Genomic DNA, 20912 nt, shown 5'->3' on the forward strand with positions numbered 1-20912 from the left:
AAACACATTTATTATTTTTTTAATTTAAATTATTTAGGTGGTTTGTGTGTATCGATTGATTATTATATATTTTTATTTTATATAATAAATATTTGTTCAAACATGTTCTTGTTTTTGTTGTGGTCTAGTATTTTTTTAATGCATTTCATGTCAATTCGTTTTTTTACACCAATATCGGGAGAGAGAGGAAAAAAGGTACACATATATTAAATGAAATTAGAAAAAATTACCGAGTTTTCAAAAAAATTCCTTTGAGTGAAATCTTTACTTATGTATAGAGAATGAATATCGAATTACATATATTTATTTTTGAGAGTTGTCTGTGTTGGGTTTTTTATTTGCAGTTCCTGCAGGTTTCTTAACATTGGGGTTAGCCTTTGCGGGTGTTGCTTTGCCTGCAGCAGCTGGTTTAGCTGGTGTGGCTGCTGGTTTGCCAGCGGCGGGTTTAGCTGGGGTACCAGCGGCGGGTTTAGCTGGTGTGCCAGTAGCGGGTTTGGCTGCTGTGCCAGTAGCGGGTTTAGCTGGTGTACCAGCGGCTGGTTTGTTGACCTTGGCTGGTGTGGCCCCACCTGCCGTCTTTGTTGCGACATTTTTGGCTGGTGTTGCCTTGGCGGCCGTTGTGGCCTTGTTAGCAGTTGTCGCACCTGCTGCTGGTTTGCTCCCGGCTGCTGCTGGCTTAGCACCATTTGTTTGTGCAGGTTTTGTTGTGGCTGCTGCCTTGGTTGTTACACTACTAGCCTCCTTTTTCTCTTCCTCAGATTTCTTGGGAGTTTCAGCAGCTACCTTTACGGCAGTTTCCTCAGTTTTCTTAGTTTCCGGTTTGGTTTCTTTTTTGTTGGAGTTTCAGCAGCTGGTGTAGCCTGCTCTTTATTTTCCTTCTTCTCTTCACTTGGTTTTTCTGTGGCCTCCTTCTTTTCCTCTTCTTTTTTAATGGCTGCTGTTGCTTCCTTTGTTTCTTCACTGGTACAGGTTTCAGTCTCCATGGCTTCGACTTTTTCCACCTTCACTGGTTTTTCTTTCTCTTTTTCCTTATCACTTTCCTTCGATTTTTCTTTATCTTTTTCCGATTTGATCACATTGGAAGATTTTTCCTTGTCATGATGATCTCTATCCTTGGATTTATCTTTTTCAGATTCTTTGGATTTTTCCTTGGAATGATCCTTGTCTGAGTGTTTATCGCCCCGGTGTTTATCCTTTTCCGAATCTTTGTCATCCTTGTGGGAACTACGAAAAAAAGAAAAACAAAATGAAATAAAAACCTTTTCTCCAAAGCAAAAAAAAATCCCACCATTACCTTTCATTTTTGGAATCCTTGTCCTTATCCTTGGAGAAATAGGGTTCCACCCGGGTATAGATATACAACAGTGTTGAGTTTTGATCACGATATTTACGCTGTAAGGAAATAAAAAAAAACAAATTAAACCAAATGTTTTAAACTGAAAATCCTTTCCAACTAACAGTCAAGGTGTAGAGTTCCTGATTGGTATCGGTCAGCTTCCTTCTCAAACTCTTTGTGTCATCGGAAAGATCTTTGATTTTGGACTTGGCCTTGCTCTGTTCCTTTTGCAAATCGCTGTGCTCCTTAACCAGATCATTGTACAGCTTTTCCATATCGGATAACTCTTTTTCGGTACGTTTAATTTGTTCCATTAATTTGCCCACGTGAATGACGGCACCATTGTAATGAACCAAATCGGCTGGAAGAAGAAGAGAAGAAAAAAAAGCAAAAGTTAGGTTAGGTCTCCAACTTGGTGATAATTAAAAAAAATATTTTTAAAAAATCCCTCCAAAAAAAATTTTTATTAAAAAAATTTTATTAGAAAAATCATTTAGGGGAGAGGGGGGCACCTTTGAACACTTTTTTCTTTCAAGCCTCATAAAATTTTTTATGTTATAATTTTTGGTTTCTTATAAGTTTTAACTAATAGGTACATATGTAACCTTTAAAATGAATATACATACGACATACTTTAAGCTTGTTAAATATATTTTATTACTGTTTTATTGGACGAAGTCAAAGTGTTCAAAGCTGCCCCCCCAGGGGGGCACGTTTGAACAAAGCTTGGTATTTTTGAACGACATGGTTTTTACAGTGATTATGTTCAAATATATATGTATTGTATTCATATATATCAGAAATGCATTTATTTATTAAAAAATATATACAAAAATATTCGAACATTAAAAAATTCTGATCAAAATTTATTAAAACCTAAAATGACATAAAAACAAAAATTTATATGGTGAAAAATACAGCTAATTCCGTAATCTTATTACCCCATTTGAAATTTTTGAGAAATCGAAGCCAAAAGTTAAAAACTCCGTTTTTACTGGCGTTTACTGGGTATGTTCAAAGGTGCCCCACCTGTGGTATTTTACGGAAATTTATAATAACTTTTTTTGTAGTAAATATATATGAAAGAAAATACATTAGATATGTTTGAAATGATTGTTGGAATGCAAAAAAATTTTTTGACGAAAGAAAACTATCGCAGAATTCTTCCTGCGCCCTTTCAAACAAAAGAATAAAAGTTTACAATGACACTGCGAAAACATGGTCACCCATGCTCAATTTGCCGACAACTTTAAAAGCAAGCCAAAGTGGTTTACGCAGATAGAGAACAAGATTGCCATATACAAAAATGTGGTTGCGGGTCGGAAAATTTTTAAACCAAGATTTTATTAGCGCTGTTCAAAGGTGCCCCACGTTCAAAGGTGCCCCCCTCTCCCCTACTAAAAAAAATTTTGCTAAAAAAAATTTTTACTAAAAAAATTTACTAAAAAAAATTTACTAAAAAAAAATTAATAAAACAATTTTACTAAAAAAATTACTAAAAAAATTTTAGTAAAAAAAAATCTACTAAAAAAATTTTTACAAAAAAATTTTTACTAAAAAAAAAATTACTAAAAAAATGGTTAACTCAAAAAATTTTTACTAAAATAAAATGTTACTAAAAAAATATTTTACTAAAAAAAATTACTATCAAAAATTTTTACTAAAAATTTTTTACTAAAAAAATTTTTTACTAATAAAAATATTTTTTTTTAAAAATCCCCACCTTGCGTTGACCTCAAAATATTTTTTTTTTAAATCTACGCCTTGTGGAAACATAAAACCAGTAAGGTAAATAGTAAAGTCGGACGGGGCCTATTATATAATACCCCCTTCACCACTTTGGGTATATTCAACAGATGAATCCTAACAGACGTCGCATTTTTAAAGGACCAGTAAAATGAAATTGGATCCATAAACATTTCATTCTGCAACCGATACTAAATTTTTCATTTGTCAGATATAGAAGCTATATCTAAATCTGAACCGATTTTCAGGAAACTTAACACGCATCATTCTAGACCTATTTCATTACGATGTGACAAATTTCGTGTAAATCGAAAGATATTAAGGGACTTTGGTGGACCATTTACATTAAATCGGACGAAAATATATATGGGAGCTATATCTAAATCTAAACCGATTTTCAGGAAACTTAACACACATCATTCTATACCTAATTCATTACGCTGCGGCAAATTTCGTGCAAATCGAAATATATATAGGGACTTTGATGGACCATTTACATTAAATCGAAAGAAAATATATATGGGAGCTATATCTAAATCTAAACCGATTTTCAGGAAACTTAACACACATCACTCTAGGCCTAATTCATTACACTGTGCCAAATTTCGTGCTAATCGAAAGATATTAAGGGACTTTGATGGAGCATTTACATTAAATCGGACGAAAATATATATGGGAGCTATATCTAAATCTGAATCGATTTTCAGGAAACTTAACACACATCATTCTAGACCTAATTCATTACGCTGTGCCAAATTTCCTGCAAATCGAAAGACATATAGGGACTTTGGTGCACCATTTACATTAAATCGGACGAAAATATATATGGGAGCTATATCTAAATCTAAACCGATTTTCAGGAAACTTAACACACATCATTCTAGACCTAATTCATTACGCTGTGCCAAATTTCGTGCAAATCGAAAGACATATAGGGACTTTGGTGCACCATTTACATTAAATCGGACGAAAATATATATGGGAGCCATATCTAAATCTGAACTGATTTTTCCCAATTTCAATAGGGCTCGTCCTTGGGCCAAATAAGTGACCTATGCCAAATTTCATCCAAATCGGATCATAAATGCGACCTGTTCACAAAAATACATGGACGGACGGACGGACAGACAGACGAACATGCGTAAATCGACTCAGAAAGTGATTCCATGCATATTCTCAAAAGGAAACATGTGTCTATTTCGTTTCCTTTTGCCTGTTACAAACATATGCACAAAGACATAATACCATGTGCCATTTTTTTAAAAAATCCTTGAAAAAATATTTTTTTTAAAAAATCCTTGAAAAAATATTTTTTTAAAAATCCTTGAAAACAATTTTTTTTTAATCCTTGAATTTTTTTTTTAAATCCACGCCTTGTGTAAACCTTAAAAAATATTTCCTAAAAAATCCACGCCTTGCGGATTCCCCAAAAAATATTTTTTTAAAAATCCCCACCTATCTGGCTACTTCAAAAAATAATTTTTAAAAAATCCAATCTGTCCTAATTCTTTGTACTCACATTCATTTCCATCACCCTCAATTGGTATGGCATAATTGCTGTGCTGCGTCTCGCCAAAGACAAATTCATATTTATTATTGCCAGCCGCAATATCTCTGAGCTCTTCCAAATCCAAATCATCGGCATCTTCAATTTTGGCCAAGGCATCGGCCGATTCCTTTTTGTCGGTAAGTTTACTAGAAATTCGAAAAAAATGAAATTAAAATAAAAAAATTCTCATCTCTCCTCCGCCACCAACTCACCGATAATGAACCAAAGACCGGGTGCCAATTTTCGACAAAACCTTTTTAATTTGTGAACGCGACAGATTCAAACCCAACACCATAAACAAATCTTCCAAATCGCGTTCGAAAATATAACCACAATGGGTGGAATCAAAATAGAGGAATGATAAGAGTAACAGTGGTTTGGCGACCACAACTTTTTTATTGCTATCAGTCGATTTGGAATCGTCCGCATCACGACCATCCACGGTACTGCCATGACGTTTCTTGTGTTGGTCATCGGTAGCAGCCGAAGCGATGGCCAATTCCCTACCATCAATTGTACTCATACGACGTTTTGGTGGTGGCTTCTCTGATGCCTTCTCCGAATCTTGTGGATCCTTGGTGCTTGTGCGTCGTTTACGTGATGATGATGCCGATTTGCCATCATCCGATGATTTCTCACCACCACCATTATTATCGTTGTTTGAATTGGTGGTTTTTGTACCTTCACTATTTTCCTCACCATCGGCGGATTTTGACTCATCTCCTCCTGCTGCAGCAGCAGTTCCAGCCTCATTATTATCTTCCGCAGCAGAGTGATCCTTGCTATTGTAAATGTGTATCTCCTTGTAAATGTTAAAGGCAAAGTCACGCATTAACATCTCGTTGAAGAGTTCCGCAAATAGGGATAACTGGATGGGGAAATTGGAGGAAAAAATTTAAGGAATTTGAAATGCTGTTATAAAATTCCAAAATCTCACCTCAAAGATCCTCTCTTTGGTATCGGCATGATGATAATCCATTAAGACCTGCAGTGACATTAGGGCACAATCGAAACTACCACCCTTGGCCAATTTATTGGGATGTACCACAATTTGTGGGGTAGAGGGCAAGGTGTAGCGACGTAGCAGTTTTGCCTTTTCCCGGCGAGACATGGCCTTATCCTGAAATGAAAATAGAGGTGGAAAATATAGTTTCAGAGGCGTGGATTTTTTAAAAATTTATTTTTGGGTAATTTCAGAGGCGTGGATTTTTTAAAAAAAATTTCTTGGGTAATTTCAGAGGCGTGGATTTTTTAAAAATTATTTTTTGGGTAATTTCAGAGGCGTGGATTTTTTAAAAATTATTTTTTGGGTAATTTCAGAGGCCTGGATTTTTTAAAAATTATTTTTTGGGTAATTTCAGAGGCGTGGATTTTTTAAAAATTATTTTTTGGGAAATTCCAGAGGCGTGGATTTTTTAAAAATTATTTTTTGGGTAATTCCAGAGGCGTGGATTTTTTAAAAATTATTTTTTGGGTAATTTCAGAGGCGTGGATTTTTTAAAAATTATTTTTTGGGTAATTCCAGAGGCGTGGATTTTTTAAAAATTATTTTTTGGGTAATTTCAGGGGCGTGGAGTTTTTAAAAATTATTTTTTGGGTAATTTCAGAGGCGTGGATTTTTTAAAAATTGTTTTTTGGGTAATTTCAGAGGCTTGGATTTTTTAAAAATTATTTTTTCGGTAATTCCAGAGGCGTGGATTTAAAAAAAAATCTTTGGGTAATCTTAGAGGCGTGGATTATTTTTTGGGTAATTCCAGAGACGTGGATTTTTTAAAAATTATTTTTTGGGTAATTTCAGAGGCGTGGATTTTTTAAAAATTATTTTTTGGGTAATTTGGAGTTTTTAAAAATTATTTTTTGGGTAATTTCAGAGGCGTGGATTTTTTAAAAATTATTTTTTGGGTAATTTCAGAGGCGTGGATTTTTTAAAAATTGTTTTTTGAGTAATTTCAGAGGCTTGGATTTTTTAAAAATTATTTTTTCGGTAATTCCAGAGGCGTGGATTTAAAAAAAAAATCTTTGGGTAATCTCAGAGGCGTGGATTTTTTACAAATTATTTTTTTGGGTAATATCAGAGGCGTGGATTTTTTAAAAATTATTTTTTGGGTAATCTCAGAGGTGTGGAGTTTTTAAAAATAATTTTTTGGGTAATCTCAGAAGCTTGAATTTTGTTAAAGATTATTTTTTGGGTAATCTCAGAGGCGTGCATTTTTTAAAGATTATTTTTTGGGTAATCTCAGATGTGTGGATTTTTTAAAGATTATTTCTTGGGTAATCTCAGAGGCGTGGATTTTTTAAAAATTATTTTTTGGGTAATTCCAGAGACGTGGATTTTTTAAAAATTATTTTTTGGGTAATTTCAGAGGCGTGGATTTTTTAAAAATTATTTTTTGGGTAATTTCAGAGGCGTGGATTTTTTAAAAATTATTTTTTGAGTAATTTCACAGGCGTGGATTTTTTAAAAATTATTTTTTGAGTAATTTCAGAGGCGTGGATTTTTTAAAAATTATTTTTTGGGTAATTTCAGAGGCGTGGATTTTTTAAAAATTATTTTTTGGGTAATCTCAGAGGCGTGGATTTTTTAAAAATTATTTTTTGGGTAATCTCATAGGCGTGGATTTTTTAAAAATTATTTTTTGGGTAATTTCAGAGGCGTGGATTTTTTAAAGATTATTTCTTGGGTAATCTCAGAGGCGTGGATTTAAAAAAAAAAAATCTTTGGGTAATCTCAGAGGCGTGGATTTTTTACAAATTATTTTTTTGGGTAATATCAGAGGCGTGGATTTTTTAAAAATAATTTTTTGGGTAATCTCAGAAGCGTGAATTTTTTTAAAGATTATTTTTTGGGTAATCTCAGATGTGTGGATTTTTTAAAAATAATTTTTTGGGTAATTTCAGAGGCGTGCATTTTTTAAAGATTATTTTTTGGGTAATCTCAGATGTGTGGATTTTTTAAAAATAATTTTTTGGGTAATCTCAGAAGCGTGAATTTTTTTAAAGATTATTTTTTGGGTAATCTCAGAAGCGTGAATTTTTTTAAAGATTATTTTTTGGGTAATCTCAGAGGCGTGCATTTTTTAAAGATTATTTTTTCGGTAATCTCAGATGTGTGGATTTTTTAAAGATTATTTTTTCGGTAATCTCAAAGGCGTGGATTTTTTAAAAATTATTTTTTGGGTAATTTCAGAGGCGTGGATTTTTTAAAATTTTTTTTGTTTGGGTAATTTCAGAGGCGTGGATTTTTTAAAAATTATTTTTTGGGTAATTCCAGAGGCGTGGATTTTTTAAAAATTATTTTTTGGGTAATTTCAGAGGCGTGGATTTTATAAAAATGAAAATATCAAAAAATAATTTAAAAACAAATCCCCGCCTTGTGGATTTTTAGGGACCCCAGGGTCCTATCTTCCTCACCTCATTATTTTTATTGGCATCATATTCATCCAATATGACAATATCGCTCATTTCAAAATCAATGGCATCGGCCCAATCCTTGGTGCTATCATCCAATTTGGCATTCGCATCCTCGTCAGCAGCAGCTTCGGCGGCAGTATCGTTTGCCGCCTTTTTATTTGAGCCGCCCATTTTTTGTTGATGTTTTTCACGATTCTTGGCTTTGATTTCTTCGCGCTTTTCCGTATTTAAGGCCTTGGCCAGACGGGCCATGACCACATTGCGAACGCCTGAAGAAAAATAAAAAAAGAATTAATAATAAATTATGAAAAGAGATGGACAGTATTTTTGAAGCCTTCTTACCCTTATCCGACAAATCTCTGGCCAATAGTTCATCACGTATCTCTTGAACCTTCATGTTTTTCAAATCCAATAGCGAGTAGTGGGTTGGTTCTGGGGTGGGTTCCTCCTGTAAAATATACGCAGCACATGGATAAGATATTAAAATAAAAAAAAAACCCAAAATCAAGTGAGTTTGGAATTTCATAACAAAAACAACAACAACATGAAGAGTTTTGTTGTTGAATTCTCTTCTTCTTCTAAACAATAATTTAAAAAACGACAACGTTTCAAACCATCTATTAGAACTATAAAAATAATAATAATAAAAAAAGAAAAACGAAATTGGTTTGAAATTTCAAAACTGCCGTTGATTTTTTTTAGTTTTAATTTAAAAAAAAATAAAAAAAAAAATTTTTGGAAAACTCTTTTCGCTATATTTTTTCTAGAAATTAAAAAAAATTTAAAAAAAAATTCTCAAAAAAAAATATTTTTTTACAAAAAAAAATAAAAAAAATTAAATTTTTTTTCGAAAAACAATTTTCACTATATTTATTCTAGAAATTAAAAAAGTTTAATTTTATCCTAGAATGACATTTTTTCAAAATTAAAAAAAAGTAGAATCATGTTTCTATTTCAATTTTTTTTTTTTAATTTTTTCTAGAAATTAAAAAAACTTAATTTTATAAATTTCTAGAAATAATTCTTTTTTCAAAATTAAAAAAAAAATTAAATTGTAATTTTTTTAATTTCTAGAAAAAATATAGTGTTTTTCGAAAAAAAAAATTTTGATTTTTTTTTAAATCAAAAAAAAAAATTGGAAAACTCTTTCATTATATTTTTTCTAGGAATTTAAAAAAAATCAATTTTATTAAATTCTAGAAAATTTTTTTTCAAAAAAAAAAACTTTTAAAATTTATTTTTTTTTAATTTCTAGAAAAAATATAGGGAAAAGTGTTTTTCGAAAAAAATATTTTTTTTTTGATTTTTTTTTTTTTGAAAAAAAAATTAATTTTTTTTTTTTAATTTCTAGAAAAAAAATAGATTTGAAAAGTTTTAGCTTTTAAAGGCTAAAAAAGTATATTTTTTTTAAGAAAACTATCATCATTTTTTGGGATAGTGAGCGGGGTAGAGTCAGAAAATTTGTTTAAACGGTGGCAGATCGAAGTTTTAGGGAAAATTAAATTTCTAAAAAATATATTTTTTTTAAATTGAAAACGAACGTTGATTGCTCTTTTTAAAAACTGAACTAAAAGTTCTTCCCTAGGTCTACTATTTACGTTGAGTGGGGAGACTTGTGAAAAGTTTTCATTTTTTAAATCAAGGGTCGGGTGTGGGTTCGCTGTTGAAAAAAATGAAAGTAAAAAAAGAAATGGCAACAAAAATTTAGGCTAAGTGTTTTGAATTGAGAGACTGATTTTTTTTTTTGTTTTTCGTTTAACTACATCATCACCATATCATCTTGGTTAAGTTACATTTTCGTCAGCCGCCTCAGCATCGGGGACATGGTCCTCTTGGTGGCCCATGTCGTCGTCATCATCACCATCATTATCCTGGTGAGTAGTTGACTCATCTGGTTCACCATCCGCGGCATCAACACCTGAATTATCCATTTGTTCATCCTGATCCGCATCGGCATTTTCCCCCTCAGCCTCCTGTTCCTCCCCCTCAACCACAGCATTATTTTCGCCATCATCACCATCACCTTCGTCGTCCCCTTGCATATTTTCTTCTTCACCCGGCTGGGCATTTTCTTCGTCTCCGTCAGCATTGTTGTCATCCGTGGGTTTGGTTGCAGCCCCCTCATTGTCGGCATTCGTGGAGCCGGCCTTGGCAGCGATAGCCTTTGTTGTGGCAGCAGCCCGACGAGAAATGATTTTTTCAGCCGTGGCCTTGTAGAGGCCCACCATCGTATTGTATTCGGCAATGGAGGGCATACAGGAGTGTATGTCCGGCAAGAATATGACCACAGTTTCAACACGAGGCGGTCCACCTTTTTCCATGTTTTTATACTCGGAACGATGATAGTAGAGTTCCATAAAACGATACCTAAGCGAGCCCAAAGAGATTTTTCGAAGACCAGCGGTTTTTTTTTTATTTTGCAGATGAAGATATAGACCAAAAGGACAACGTTGAAGAAACAGCAGCAGGCAGGTACAGTAACCAAAAGTTCGGCACCAGTCGAATTTTTTTTCGATTTATCAACGAGGATGGAACAAACAAAAACGCCAAGGTTCAGCAAAGTCGGTCGGTCCATAAACATATAAAGCAGCAGACCAGGCCAGCCAGACAGATGACATCGAAGAACAGATATTTTTGCGCAGATCAAGCAGCAGTCCAGGCCAGCCAGTAGATGACATCGAAGATCAGATGTTTTTAAAGCAGATCAAGCAGCAGTCCAGGCCAGACCAGCCAGCAGATGTCATCGAAGAACAATTTTTTTTGAGCAGATCAAGCAGCAGTCCAGGCCAGGCCAGCCAGCCAGAAGATGACATCCAAGAACAGATTTTTTTAGCAAAAACGGCAGGCATGTCATGATGTTGTTGTTGATCCAAAAAGTCCAGAGGCCAAGGTCGGTCATCATCGTCATCACACACACCCAGATACAACGACGCAGTCAGGTTTTTTTGGCAAGGAAGAAGAATTCGTCGATCGTTTCGATTTGATATTGATTTTTCGATATTTTAGATATTTAGGTTTTTATAGAGAGATTTTTTTGTTTTGTTTTGATTTTTTGGTACAAATTTGTCGCGTAAACAAACATGGAAAAAGAAAGAAAAAAATCATAAGGAATGTGGCACAAAACTCTAGTCAAAAAAATCTAAAAAAATGTTTTTTTAAGATTTTTTGTTTTTGTTTTTTATATAGGAAATATATTTCAATAAATTAAATAAAGTCTTTTTTTGTTGGTACACACAAGTGCTTAGCTGGAAAAAGAAGTGAATATTTTTTTTTATTATTTAGAACTAAAAAAATAAAAAATTAAAAAAAAACGAACTAATAAAAAATGACTATCATCACTAAACTCCAATATAAAGTTTTATTCAAGTGTTTTTATTCAGAATTTTTCGTGGCAAATCTTTTCTTTTTCTCCTATTAAATTCGAGAAAATATGTGAACCTAACCTTAAAAAAATCGAAAATATGTAACTAACCTAAAAAAATTAAATAAAATAAAAAATAATATTAAAAATACTGTTGGGTAATGGAAACTAACTAAAAAATCCGTTTTAAATGTATATTTTTGTATTTATACCCTTCACCACACTGTGGTACAGGGTATTATGTCTTTGTGCATATGTTTGGAACAGGCAAAAGGAAACGAGATAGACACATGGTTCCTTTTGAGAATATGCATAGAATCACTTTCTGAGTCGATTTATGCATGTCCGTCCATCCGTCCGTCCGTCCGTCTGTCCATGTTAAATTGTAAACAAAGTACAGGTCGCATTTATGATCCGAATTGGATGAAATTTGGCATAGGTCACTTATTCGGCCCAAGGACGAACCCTATTGAAATTGGGAAAAATCGGTTCAGATTTAGATATAGCTCCCATATATATATTTAACCGATTTAATGTAAACAGTCCCTATATATCTTTCGATTTGCACGAAATTTGGTACAGCCTAATCATTTAGGTCTAGAATGATGTCTGCCAAGTTTCGTGAAAATCGGTCCAGATTTAGATATAGCTCCCATATATAGTTTCGTCCGATTTCATGTAAATGGTGCCCCAAAGTCCCTATATATCTTTTGATTTGCACGAAATTTGGTATAACGTGCTGAATTAAGCCTAGAGTGATGTATGCCAAGTTTCGTGAAAATCGGTCCAGATTTAGATATAGCTCCCATATATAGTTTCGTCCGATTTCATGTAAATGGTGCCCCAAAGTCCCTATATATCTTTCGATTTGCACGAAATTTGGTACAGCCTAATCATTTAGGTCTAGAATGATGTCTGCCAAGTTTCGTGAAAATCGGTCCAGATTTAGATATAGCTCCCATATATAGTTTCGTCCGATTTCATGTAAATGGTGCCCCAAAGTCCCTATATATCTTTTGATTTGCACGAAATTTGGTATAACGTGCTGAATTAAGCCTTGAGTGATGTATGCCAAGTTTGGAGAAAATCGGTCCAGATTTAGATATAGCTCCCATATATAGTTTCGTCCGATTTCATGTAAATGGTGCCCCAAAGTCCCTATATATCTTTCGATTTGCACGAAATTTGGTACAGCCTAATCATTTAGGTCTAGAATGATGTCTGCCAAGTTTCGTGAAAATCGGTCCAGATTTAGATATAGCTCCCATATATAGTTTCGTCCGATTTCATGTAAATAGTGCCCAAAGTCCCTATATATCTTCTGATTTGCACGAAATTTGGCATAACGTACTGAATTAAGCCTAGAGGGATGTCTGCCAAGTTTGGAGAAAATCGGTCCAGATTTAGATATAGCTCCCATATATAGTTTCGTCCGATTTGATGTAAATGGTCCACCAAAGTCGCTAAATATCTTCCGATTTGCACGAATTTTGGCATAACGTACTGAATTGAGTCTAGAATGATGTCTGCCAAGTTTCGTGAAAATAGGTCCTGATTTAGATATAGCTCCCATATATAGTTTCGTCCGATTTCATGTAAATGGTGCACCAAAGTCCCTATATATCCTTCGATTTGCACGAAATTTGGCATAACGTACTTAATTGAGCCTAGAATGATGTCTGCCAAGTTTCGTGAAAATCGGTCCAGATTTAGATATAGCTCCCTTTTATTATAGATTGATTTTAAGTAATTGACGTACTAAGGAACCAATTGGAATAAAACGTTCTGAAAGTTGTATAACCTAATCTGTGACAAGTTTGTTTGAAATCGCTCAATATTTGGATAGAGCTTCCATATATATTTTCGCCCGATTTCAAGTAAATTGGGCATCAAACTCCTCATGTTAGTCAGATTGACATCAAATTTTGCACAACTTAAAAAATTGAGCATAGAATTACGTAGTTGCGTTTTCTAGAAGTGCAGACATAGCCCAACGGATGACCTATTTATATTTGTTTGAAGTCGATTGACATACTTTATGGATAGATCTAGGTAGATTCACATTTAGATAAATATCACATTTTTTTCATCCAATTTTATGTTATAGTCCTGCTTAATATACCCATAGTGGTGAAGGGTATCATATAGTCGGCCCCGTCCGACTTTACTACTTTCCTTACTGGTTTTTGTATGTATTTTTAATAAAAAAATAATAATGAAAAAAATCACAACCTAACCTCAAAAAAAATTTTAGGTTATATGCTTTGAAAAACTTTTTGAGAAAGGCTTATGATTTCCAAAATAAAATTCTATAAAATTAGAGTCAATTCGATTGGAAAACGTCCCTTAAAAATCTCCAAAAATCGAATATTAGGTGGTTCCGTTAAATGGGGACTAACCTTAAAAATGGACCAATATTGATAATTTGTTGAAGGACGATTTGCTAACCAATGAGGACCTAAAATACCAAATTACACACATTTAGCTTGAAAAATAGTGGGAAAAATCGCCAAAAATCGAATATTTCAGTGTTCCGTTATATGGGTACTAATCATAAAAATGGACCAATATTGATAATTTGTTGAAGGACGATTTGCTAGCCATTGAGGACCTAAAATACCAAATTACAGACATTTCGCTTGAAAAATGTTGGGGAAAATCACCAAAAATCGAATATTTAAGGTTCCGTTATATGGAGATTACCCTTAAAAATGGACCAATATTCATAATTTTTGGTAGGAAGATTTACTATCCAACGAGAACCTAATATACCAAATTACAAGCATTTCGGACGAAAAAGATCCAAAAATCCGCAAAAATTGGAAAATATGGGGGTTGCGTTATATTAAAAATTAAATCAATATTGATCATTCTTTGTGGGGTGAATTCCTACCCAGCAAGAATCTCGAATAACAAATTTCAACCATTTCGGTTGAAAAATTTTGCGGAAATCACCAAAAATCGAATTCTTAGGAGTTCCGTCAAACGGGGACTACCCTTAAAAGTTGACCAATTTTGATCATTTGTGGTAGGAAGATTTGCTAACCAATGACGACCTAAAATACCAAATTAGAACCATTTCGGTTGAAAAAAGTGGCCAAAATCGGCAAAAATCGAATATATTCGGGTTTCCGTTATATGGAGGCTACCATTAAAAATGGACCAATATTCATAATTTTTGGTAGAAAGATTTGCTAAACAATGTGAACCTCAAATACCCAATTACAGCCAAAAAGGTTGAAAAACGCCCCCAAAATTCGCATAAATCGAAAAATACGAGGGTTACGTTATATGGGGAATACCCTTAAAAATATACCAATATTGAAAATTTTTGGTAGAGAGATTTTCTACCCAACAAGAATCTAAAATACCAAATTACTACCATATTTCTCTAGAATAAATTTTCCCAAAATCCTCAAAAATCGAATATTTGAGGGTTCCGTTATATGGGGACTACCCTAAAAAGTGCAACAATATTGATAATTTTTGGTAGAGGGATTCTCTACCCAACGATAATTTGAAATATTAAATTTCAGCAATTTCGGTTGAAAAACGTTCCTGAAAATTACCAAAAATCGAATATTTGAGGGTTCCGTTAAATGGGGACTACCCTTAAAAGTGGACCAATGTTTATCATTCTAGGTAGAAAGATTATCTACCCGATGAGAAGCTAAAATAGCAAATTTCAACCATTCCTGTTGAAATAGGCCGGACAAAATTCCCAAAAATCGAATATTTTGGGGTTCCGTTAAATGATAATCTAAAATATTAGTCATTTAGTTTGAAAAATATTGTCGAAACCAGCAACAAATCGAATATTTAGGGGATCCGTTATATGGGGACTACTCTAAAAATTAAACCAATATTGATAATTTTTAAACGAACGAATTAAACCAATATTGATAATTTTTAAACGAACTAATAAAAAATGACTATCATCACTAAACTCCAATATAAAGTTTTATTCAAGTGTTTTTATTCAGAATTTTTCGTGGCAAATCTTTTCTTTTTCTCCTATTAAATTCGAGAAAATATGTGAACCTAACCTTAAAAAAATCGAAAATATGTAACTAACCTAAAAAAATTAAATAAAATAAAAAATAATATTAAAAATACTGTTGGGTAATGGAAACTAACTAAAAAATCCGTTTTAAATGTATATTTTTGTATTTATACCCTTCACCACACTGTGGTACAGGGTATTATGTCTTTGTGCATATGTTTGGAACAGGCAAAAGGAAACGAGATAGACACATGGTTCCTTTTGAGAATATGCATAGAATCACTTTCTGAGTCGATTTATGCATGTCCGTCCATCCGTCCGTCCGTCCGTCTGTCCATGTTAAATTGTAAACAAAGTACAGGTCGCATTTATGATCCGAATTGGATGAAATTTGGCATAGGTCACTTATTCGGCCCAAGGACGAACCCTATTGAAATTGGGAAAAATCGGTTCAGATTTAGATATAGCTCCCATATATATATTTAACCGATTTAATGTAAACAGTCCCTATATATCTTTCGATTTGCACGAAATTTGGTACAGCCTAATCATTTAGGTCTAGAATGATGTCTGCCAAGTTTCGTGAAAATCGGTCCAGATTTAGATATAGCTCCCATATATAGTTTCGTCCGATTTCATGTAAATGGTGCCCCAAAGTCCCTATATATCTTTTGATTTGCACGAAATTTGGTATAACGTGCTGAATTAAGCCTAGAGTGATGTATGCCAAGTTTCGTGAAAATCGGTCCAGATTTAGATATAGCTCCCATATATAGTTTCGTCCGATTTCATGTAAATGGTGCCCCAAAGTCCCTATATATCTTTCGATTTGCACGAAATTTGGTACAGCCTAATCATTTAGGTCTAGAATGATGTCTGCCAAGTTTCGTGAAAATCGGTCCAGATTTAGATATAGCTCCCATATATAGTTTCGTCCGATTTCATGTAAATGGTGCCCCAAAGTCCCTATATATCTTTTGATTTGCACGAAATTTGGTATAACGTGCTGAATTAAGCCTTGAGTGATGTATGCCAAGTTTGGAGAAAATCGGTCCAGATTTAGATATAGCTCCCATATATAGTTTCGTCCGATTTCATGTAAATGGTGCCCCAAAGTCCCTATATATCTTTCGATTTGCACGAAATTTGGTACAGCCTAATCATTTAGGTCTAGAATGATGTCTGCCAAGTTTCGTGAAAATCGGTCCAGATTTAGATATAGCTCCTATATATAGTTTCGTCCGATTTCATGTAAATAGTGCCCAAAGTCCCTATATATCTTCTGATTTGCACGAAATTTGGCATAACGTACTGAATTAAGCCTAGAGGGATGTCTGCCAAGTTTGGAGAAAATCGGTCCAGATTTAGATATAGCTCCCATATATAGTTTCGTCCGATTTGATGTAAATGGTCCACCAAAGTCGCTAAATATCTTCCGATTTGCACGAATTTTGGCATAACGTACTGAATTGAGTCTAGAATGATGTCTGCCAAGTTTCGTGAAAATAGGTCCTGATTTAGATATAGCTCCCATATATAGTTTCGTCCGATTTCATGTAAATGGTGCACCAAAGTCCCTATATATCCTTCGATTTGCACGAAATTTGGCATAACGTACTTAATTGAGCCTAGAATGATGTCTGCCAAGTTTCGTGAAAATCGGTCCAGATTTAGATATAGCTCCCTTTTATTATAGATTGATTTTAAGTAATTGACGTACTAAGGAACCAATTGGAATAAAACGTTCTGAAAGTTGTATAACCTAATCTGTGACAAGTTTGTTTGAAATCGCTCAATATTTGGATAGAGCTTCCATATATATTTTCGCCCGATTTCAAGTAAATTGGGCATCAAACTCCTCATGTTAGTCAGATTGACATCAAATTTTGCACAACTTAAAAAATTGAGCATAGAATTACGTAGTTGCGTTTTCTAGAAGTGCAGACATAGCCCAACGGATGACCTATTTATATTTGTTTGAAGTCGATTGACATACTTTATGGATAGATCTAGGTAGATTCACATTTAGATAAATATCACATTTTTTTCATCCAATTTTATGTTATAGTCCTGCTTAATATACCCATAGTGGTGAAGGGTATCATATAGTCGGCCCCGTCCGACTTTACTACTTTCCTTACTGGTTTTTGTATGTATTTTTAATAAAAAAATAATAATGAAAAAAATCACAACCTAACCTCAAAAAAAATTTTAGGTTATATGCTTTGAAAAACTTTTTGAGAAAGGCTTATGATTTCCAAAATAAAATTCTATAAAATTAGAGTCAATTCGATTGGAAAACGTCCCTTAAAAATCTCCAAAAATCGAATATTAGGTGGTTCCGTTAAATGGGGACTAACCTTAAAAATGGACCAATATTGATAATTTGTTGAAGGACGATTTGCTAACCAATGAGGACCTAAAATACCAAATTACACACATTTAGCTTGAAAAATAGTGGGAAAAATCGCCAAAAATCGAATATTTCAGTGTTCCGTTATATGGGTACTAATCATAAAAATGGACCAATATTGATAATTTGTTGAAGGACGATTTGCTAGCCATTGAGGACCTAAAATACCAAATTACAGACATTTCGCTTGAAAAATGTTGGGGAAAATCACCAAAAATCGAATATTTAAGGTTCCGTTATATGGAGATTACCCTTAAAAATGGACCAATATTCATAATTTTTGGTAGGAAGATTTACTATCCAACGAGAACCTAATATACCAAATTACAAGCATTTCGGACGAAAAAGATCCAAAAATCCGCAAAAATTGGAAAATATGGGGGTTGCGTTATATTAAAAATTAAATCAATATTGATCATTCTTTGTGGGGTGAATTCCTACCCAGCAAGAATCTCGAATAACAAATTTCAACCATTTCGGTTGAAAAATTTTGCGGAAATCACCAAAAATCGAATTCTTAGGAGTTCCGTCAAACGGGGACTACCCTTAAAAGTTGACCAATTTTGATCATTTGTGGTAGGAAGATTTGCTAACCAATGACGACCTAAAATACCAAATTAGAACCATTTCGGTTGAAAAAAGTGGCCAAAATCGGCAAAAATCGAATATATTCGGGTTTCCGTTATATGGAGGCTACCATTAAAAATGGACCAATATTCATAATTTTTGGTAGAAAGATTTGCTAAACAATGTGAACCTCAAATACCCAATTACAGCCAAAAAGGTTGAAAAACGCCCCCAAAATTCGCATAAATCGAAAAATACGAGGGTTACGTTATATGGGGAATACCCTTAAAAATATACCAATATTGAAAATTTTTGGTAGAGAGATTTTCTACCCAACAAGAATCTAAAATACCAAATTACTACCATATTTCTCTAGAATAAATTTTCCCAAAATCCTCAAAAATCGAATATTTGAGGGTTCCGTTATATGGGGACTACCCTAAAAAGTGCAACAATATTGATAATTTTTGGTAGAGGGATTCTCTACCCAACGATAATTTGAAATATTAAATTTCAGCAATTTCGGTTGAAAAACGTTCCTGAAAATTACCAAAAATCGAATATTTGAGGGTTCCGTTAAATGGGGACTACCCTTAAAAGTGGACCAATGTTTATCATTCTAGGTAGAAAGATTATCTACCCGATGAGAAGCTAAAATAGCAAATTTCAACCATTCCTGTTGAAATAGGCCGGACAAAATTCCCAAAAATCGAATATTTTGGGGTTCCGTTAAATGATAATCTAAAATATTAGTCATTTAGTTTGAAAAATATTGTCGAAACCAGCAACAAATCGAATATTTAGGGGATCCGTTATATGGGGACTACTCTAAAAATTAAACCAATATTGATAATTTTTAGTAGAGAGATTTTCTACCCAACAAGAATCTAAAATATCAAATTTAAGTCAATTCGGTTGAAAAACGTCCCTAAAATCACCAAAAATCGATTATTAGCGTGTTCCGTTATTTGGGAAACTACCCTTAAAAATGGACCAATATTCATAATTTTTGGTAGGAAGAATTGCTAAGCAATGAAAATCTAAAATATCAAATTACACGCATTTCGGACGAAAAACAACCCCAAAATTCGCAAAAATCGAAAAAACAGGGGGGTTACGTTATATGGGAACCACCCTTGAAAATTGAGAAATATTCATAATTTTTGGTAGGAAGATTTACTACCCAACGAGAACCTAAATTACTAAATTACAGGCATTTCGGACGAAAAGCAACCCAAAAATTCGCAAAAATCGAAAAATACGAGGGTTACGTTATATGGGTTCTTACCGGAAACTTCAATCAATATTGATAAATTTTCGTACGATTTTTAAAGCAATGAGAACCTAAAATTCCAATTTACAACCATTTCGGTTGAAAAAAGTGGCCAAAATCGATTAGTAATCCGGTATATGGGGGCCATACCAAAACGTGGACTGGTGTATCCCATTTTCAATAACAATCATCCTAGTAGTATTAGCAAGGTATGTGCAAAATTTTAAAGCTCTATCTTATATATTACGAACTTTATCGTGATTTGGCAAAATTAACCTAACCTCAAAATCTCATAAAAGCTTTTCTCGATTTCAATTAGAAAAAAATATTTGCCATTAAATTCCTCTAATTTTTTCATTATTTTCAAATCTTTCCCTCATGTTTTTAATATTTCAATAAATAAAAATTATCGTATCTATGCATCTACCTCTATAGAACTCTATGTACATAATAAAAATTAACTAAATCGTAACATTCCAAATTCAATCATTTCCATTGTGATCATCATCATCAAACCCAATATAAATTTCAAAAAAATAAAATATTGAATCAAAATAAAATACATAGATAATACGCCCCATACATACCATTGTGTACAATTGGATAAATCAATATTAGTCAATGCTTTGCATGTACGTATCGCTGTACGTATCAATACCGATGGATCGGTATCCGGGTTTTCACCATCCAGCGATGGTGACCATGGTCCACCAATGGCCATTGGTTCTTTGGAGCCTTTGAGGCCAACCAAAAAATTGATGAGACGTGATAAATGTCCCGGTTGCTGATGATCCGCATCATCTTTATTATTATTTTCAAAACATTTCCGATAGATTTCGGCAATTGGTGGCAACGACAGAAGCATTACTTTAGCCGAATACACATAATCCGCATCGGCTGGTTCTAGTTCATCCTGGGAAGGTTGTTCGAATGGAGATTCGGCATTTTTATCCATTAAATGAAATTGACAGGGTCGTCGCAGCGAGAATGGATTATCGGGTGTAAATGTTTCGGTCCATTTGATATTGGCATGGAAAAAGTCCGATGGTATATAAAGTGATGAGTAACGATTGCGTAGGGTTTGAATATCCGCATATTTACTAAAAATTAAAGAAAAATTTCGATTATTTTAAATTAATTAATAAAAAATAAATGATAATTTTTTGACAGATAATTGAAATTTCGATTAATTTTTTTTATAGATTATTTGTTTATAGAAAATTGACGTTATCGATAATTTTTCAATAGGAAAA

The 20912-nt window shown here is 33.4% G+C and overlaps 1 protein-coding gene across 1 annotated transcript; it reads right to left on the reverse strand.

Annotated features, from left to right (window-relative positions):
• Positions 1-303: 303 nt before the first annotated feature.
• On the reverse strand, positions 304-20759 carry LOC133331201 (cell division cycle and apoptosis regulator protein 1-like; the record flags this gene model as incomplete). Its single annotated transcript, XM_061539606.1, has 11 exons — positions 304-827; positions 890-1224; positions 1295-1392; positions 1459-1697; positions 4602-4777; positions 4844-5499; positions 5569-5751; positions 8043-8311; positions 8385-8490; positions 9836-10409; positions 20247-20759. Coding segments are annotated over 11 exons (3673 nt in total), but the record flags the coding sequence as incomplete, so codon positions are not given.
• Between the last annotated feature and the right edge of the window lie 153 nt (positions 20760-20912).

This window comes from Musca vetustissima, unplaced genomic scaffold (assembly GCF_032173495.1).
Source record: "Musca vetustissima isolate MV318-11 ecotype Yass unplaced genomic scaffold, APGP_CSIRO_Mvet_v1 utg81041, whole genome shotgun sequence".
In the NCBI taxonomy this organism is placed as follows: domain Eukaryota; kingdom Metazoa; phylum Arthropoda; class Insecta; order Diptera; family Muscidae; genus Musca; species Musca vetustissima.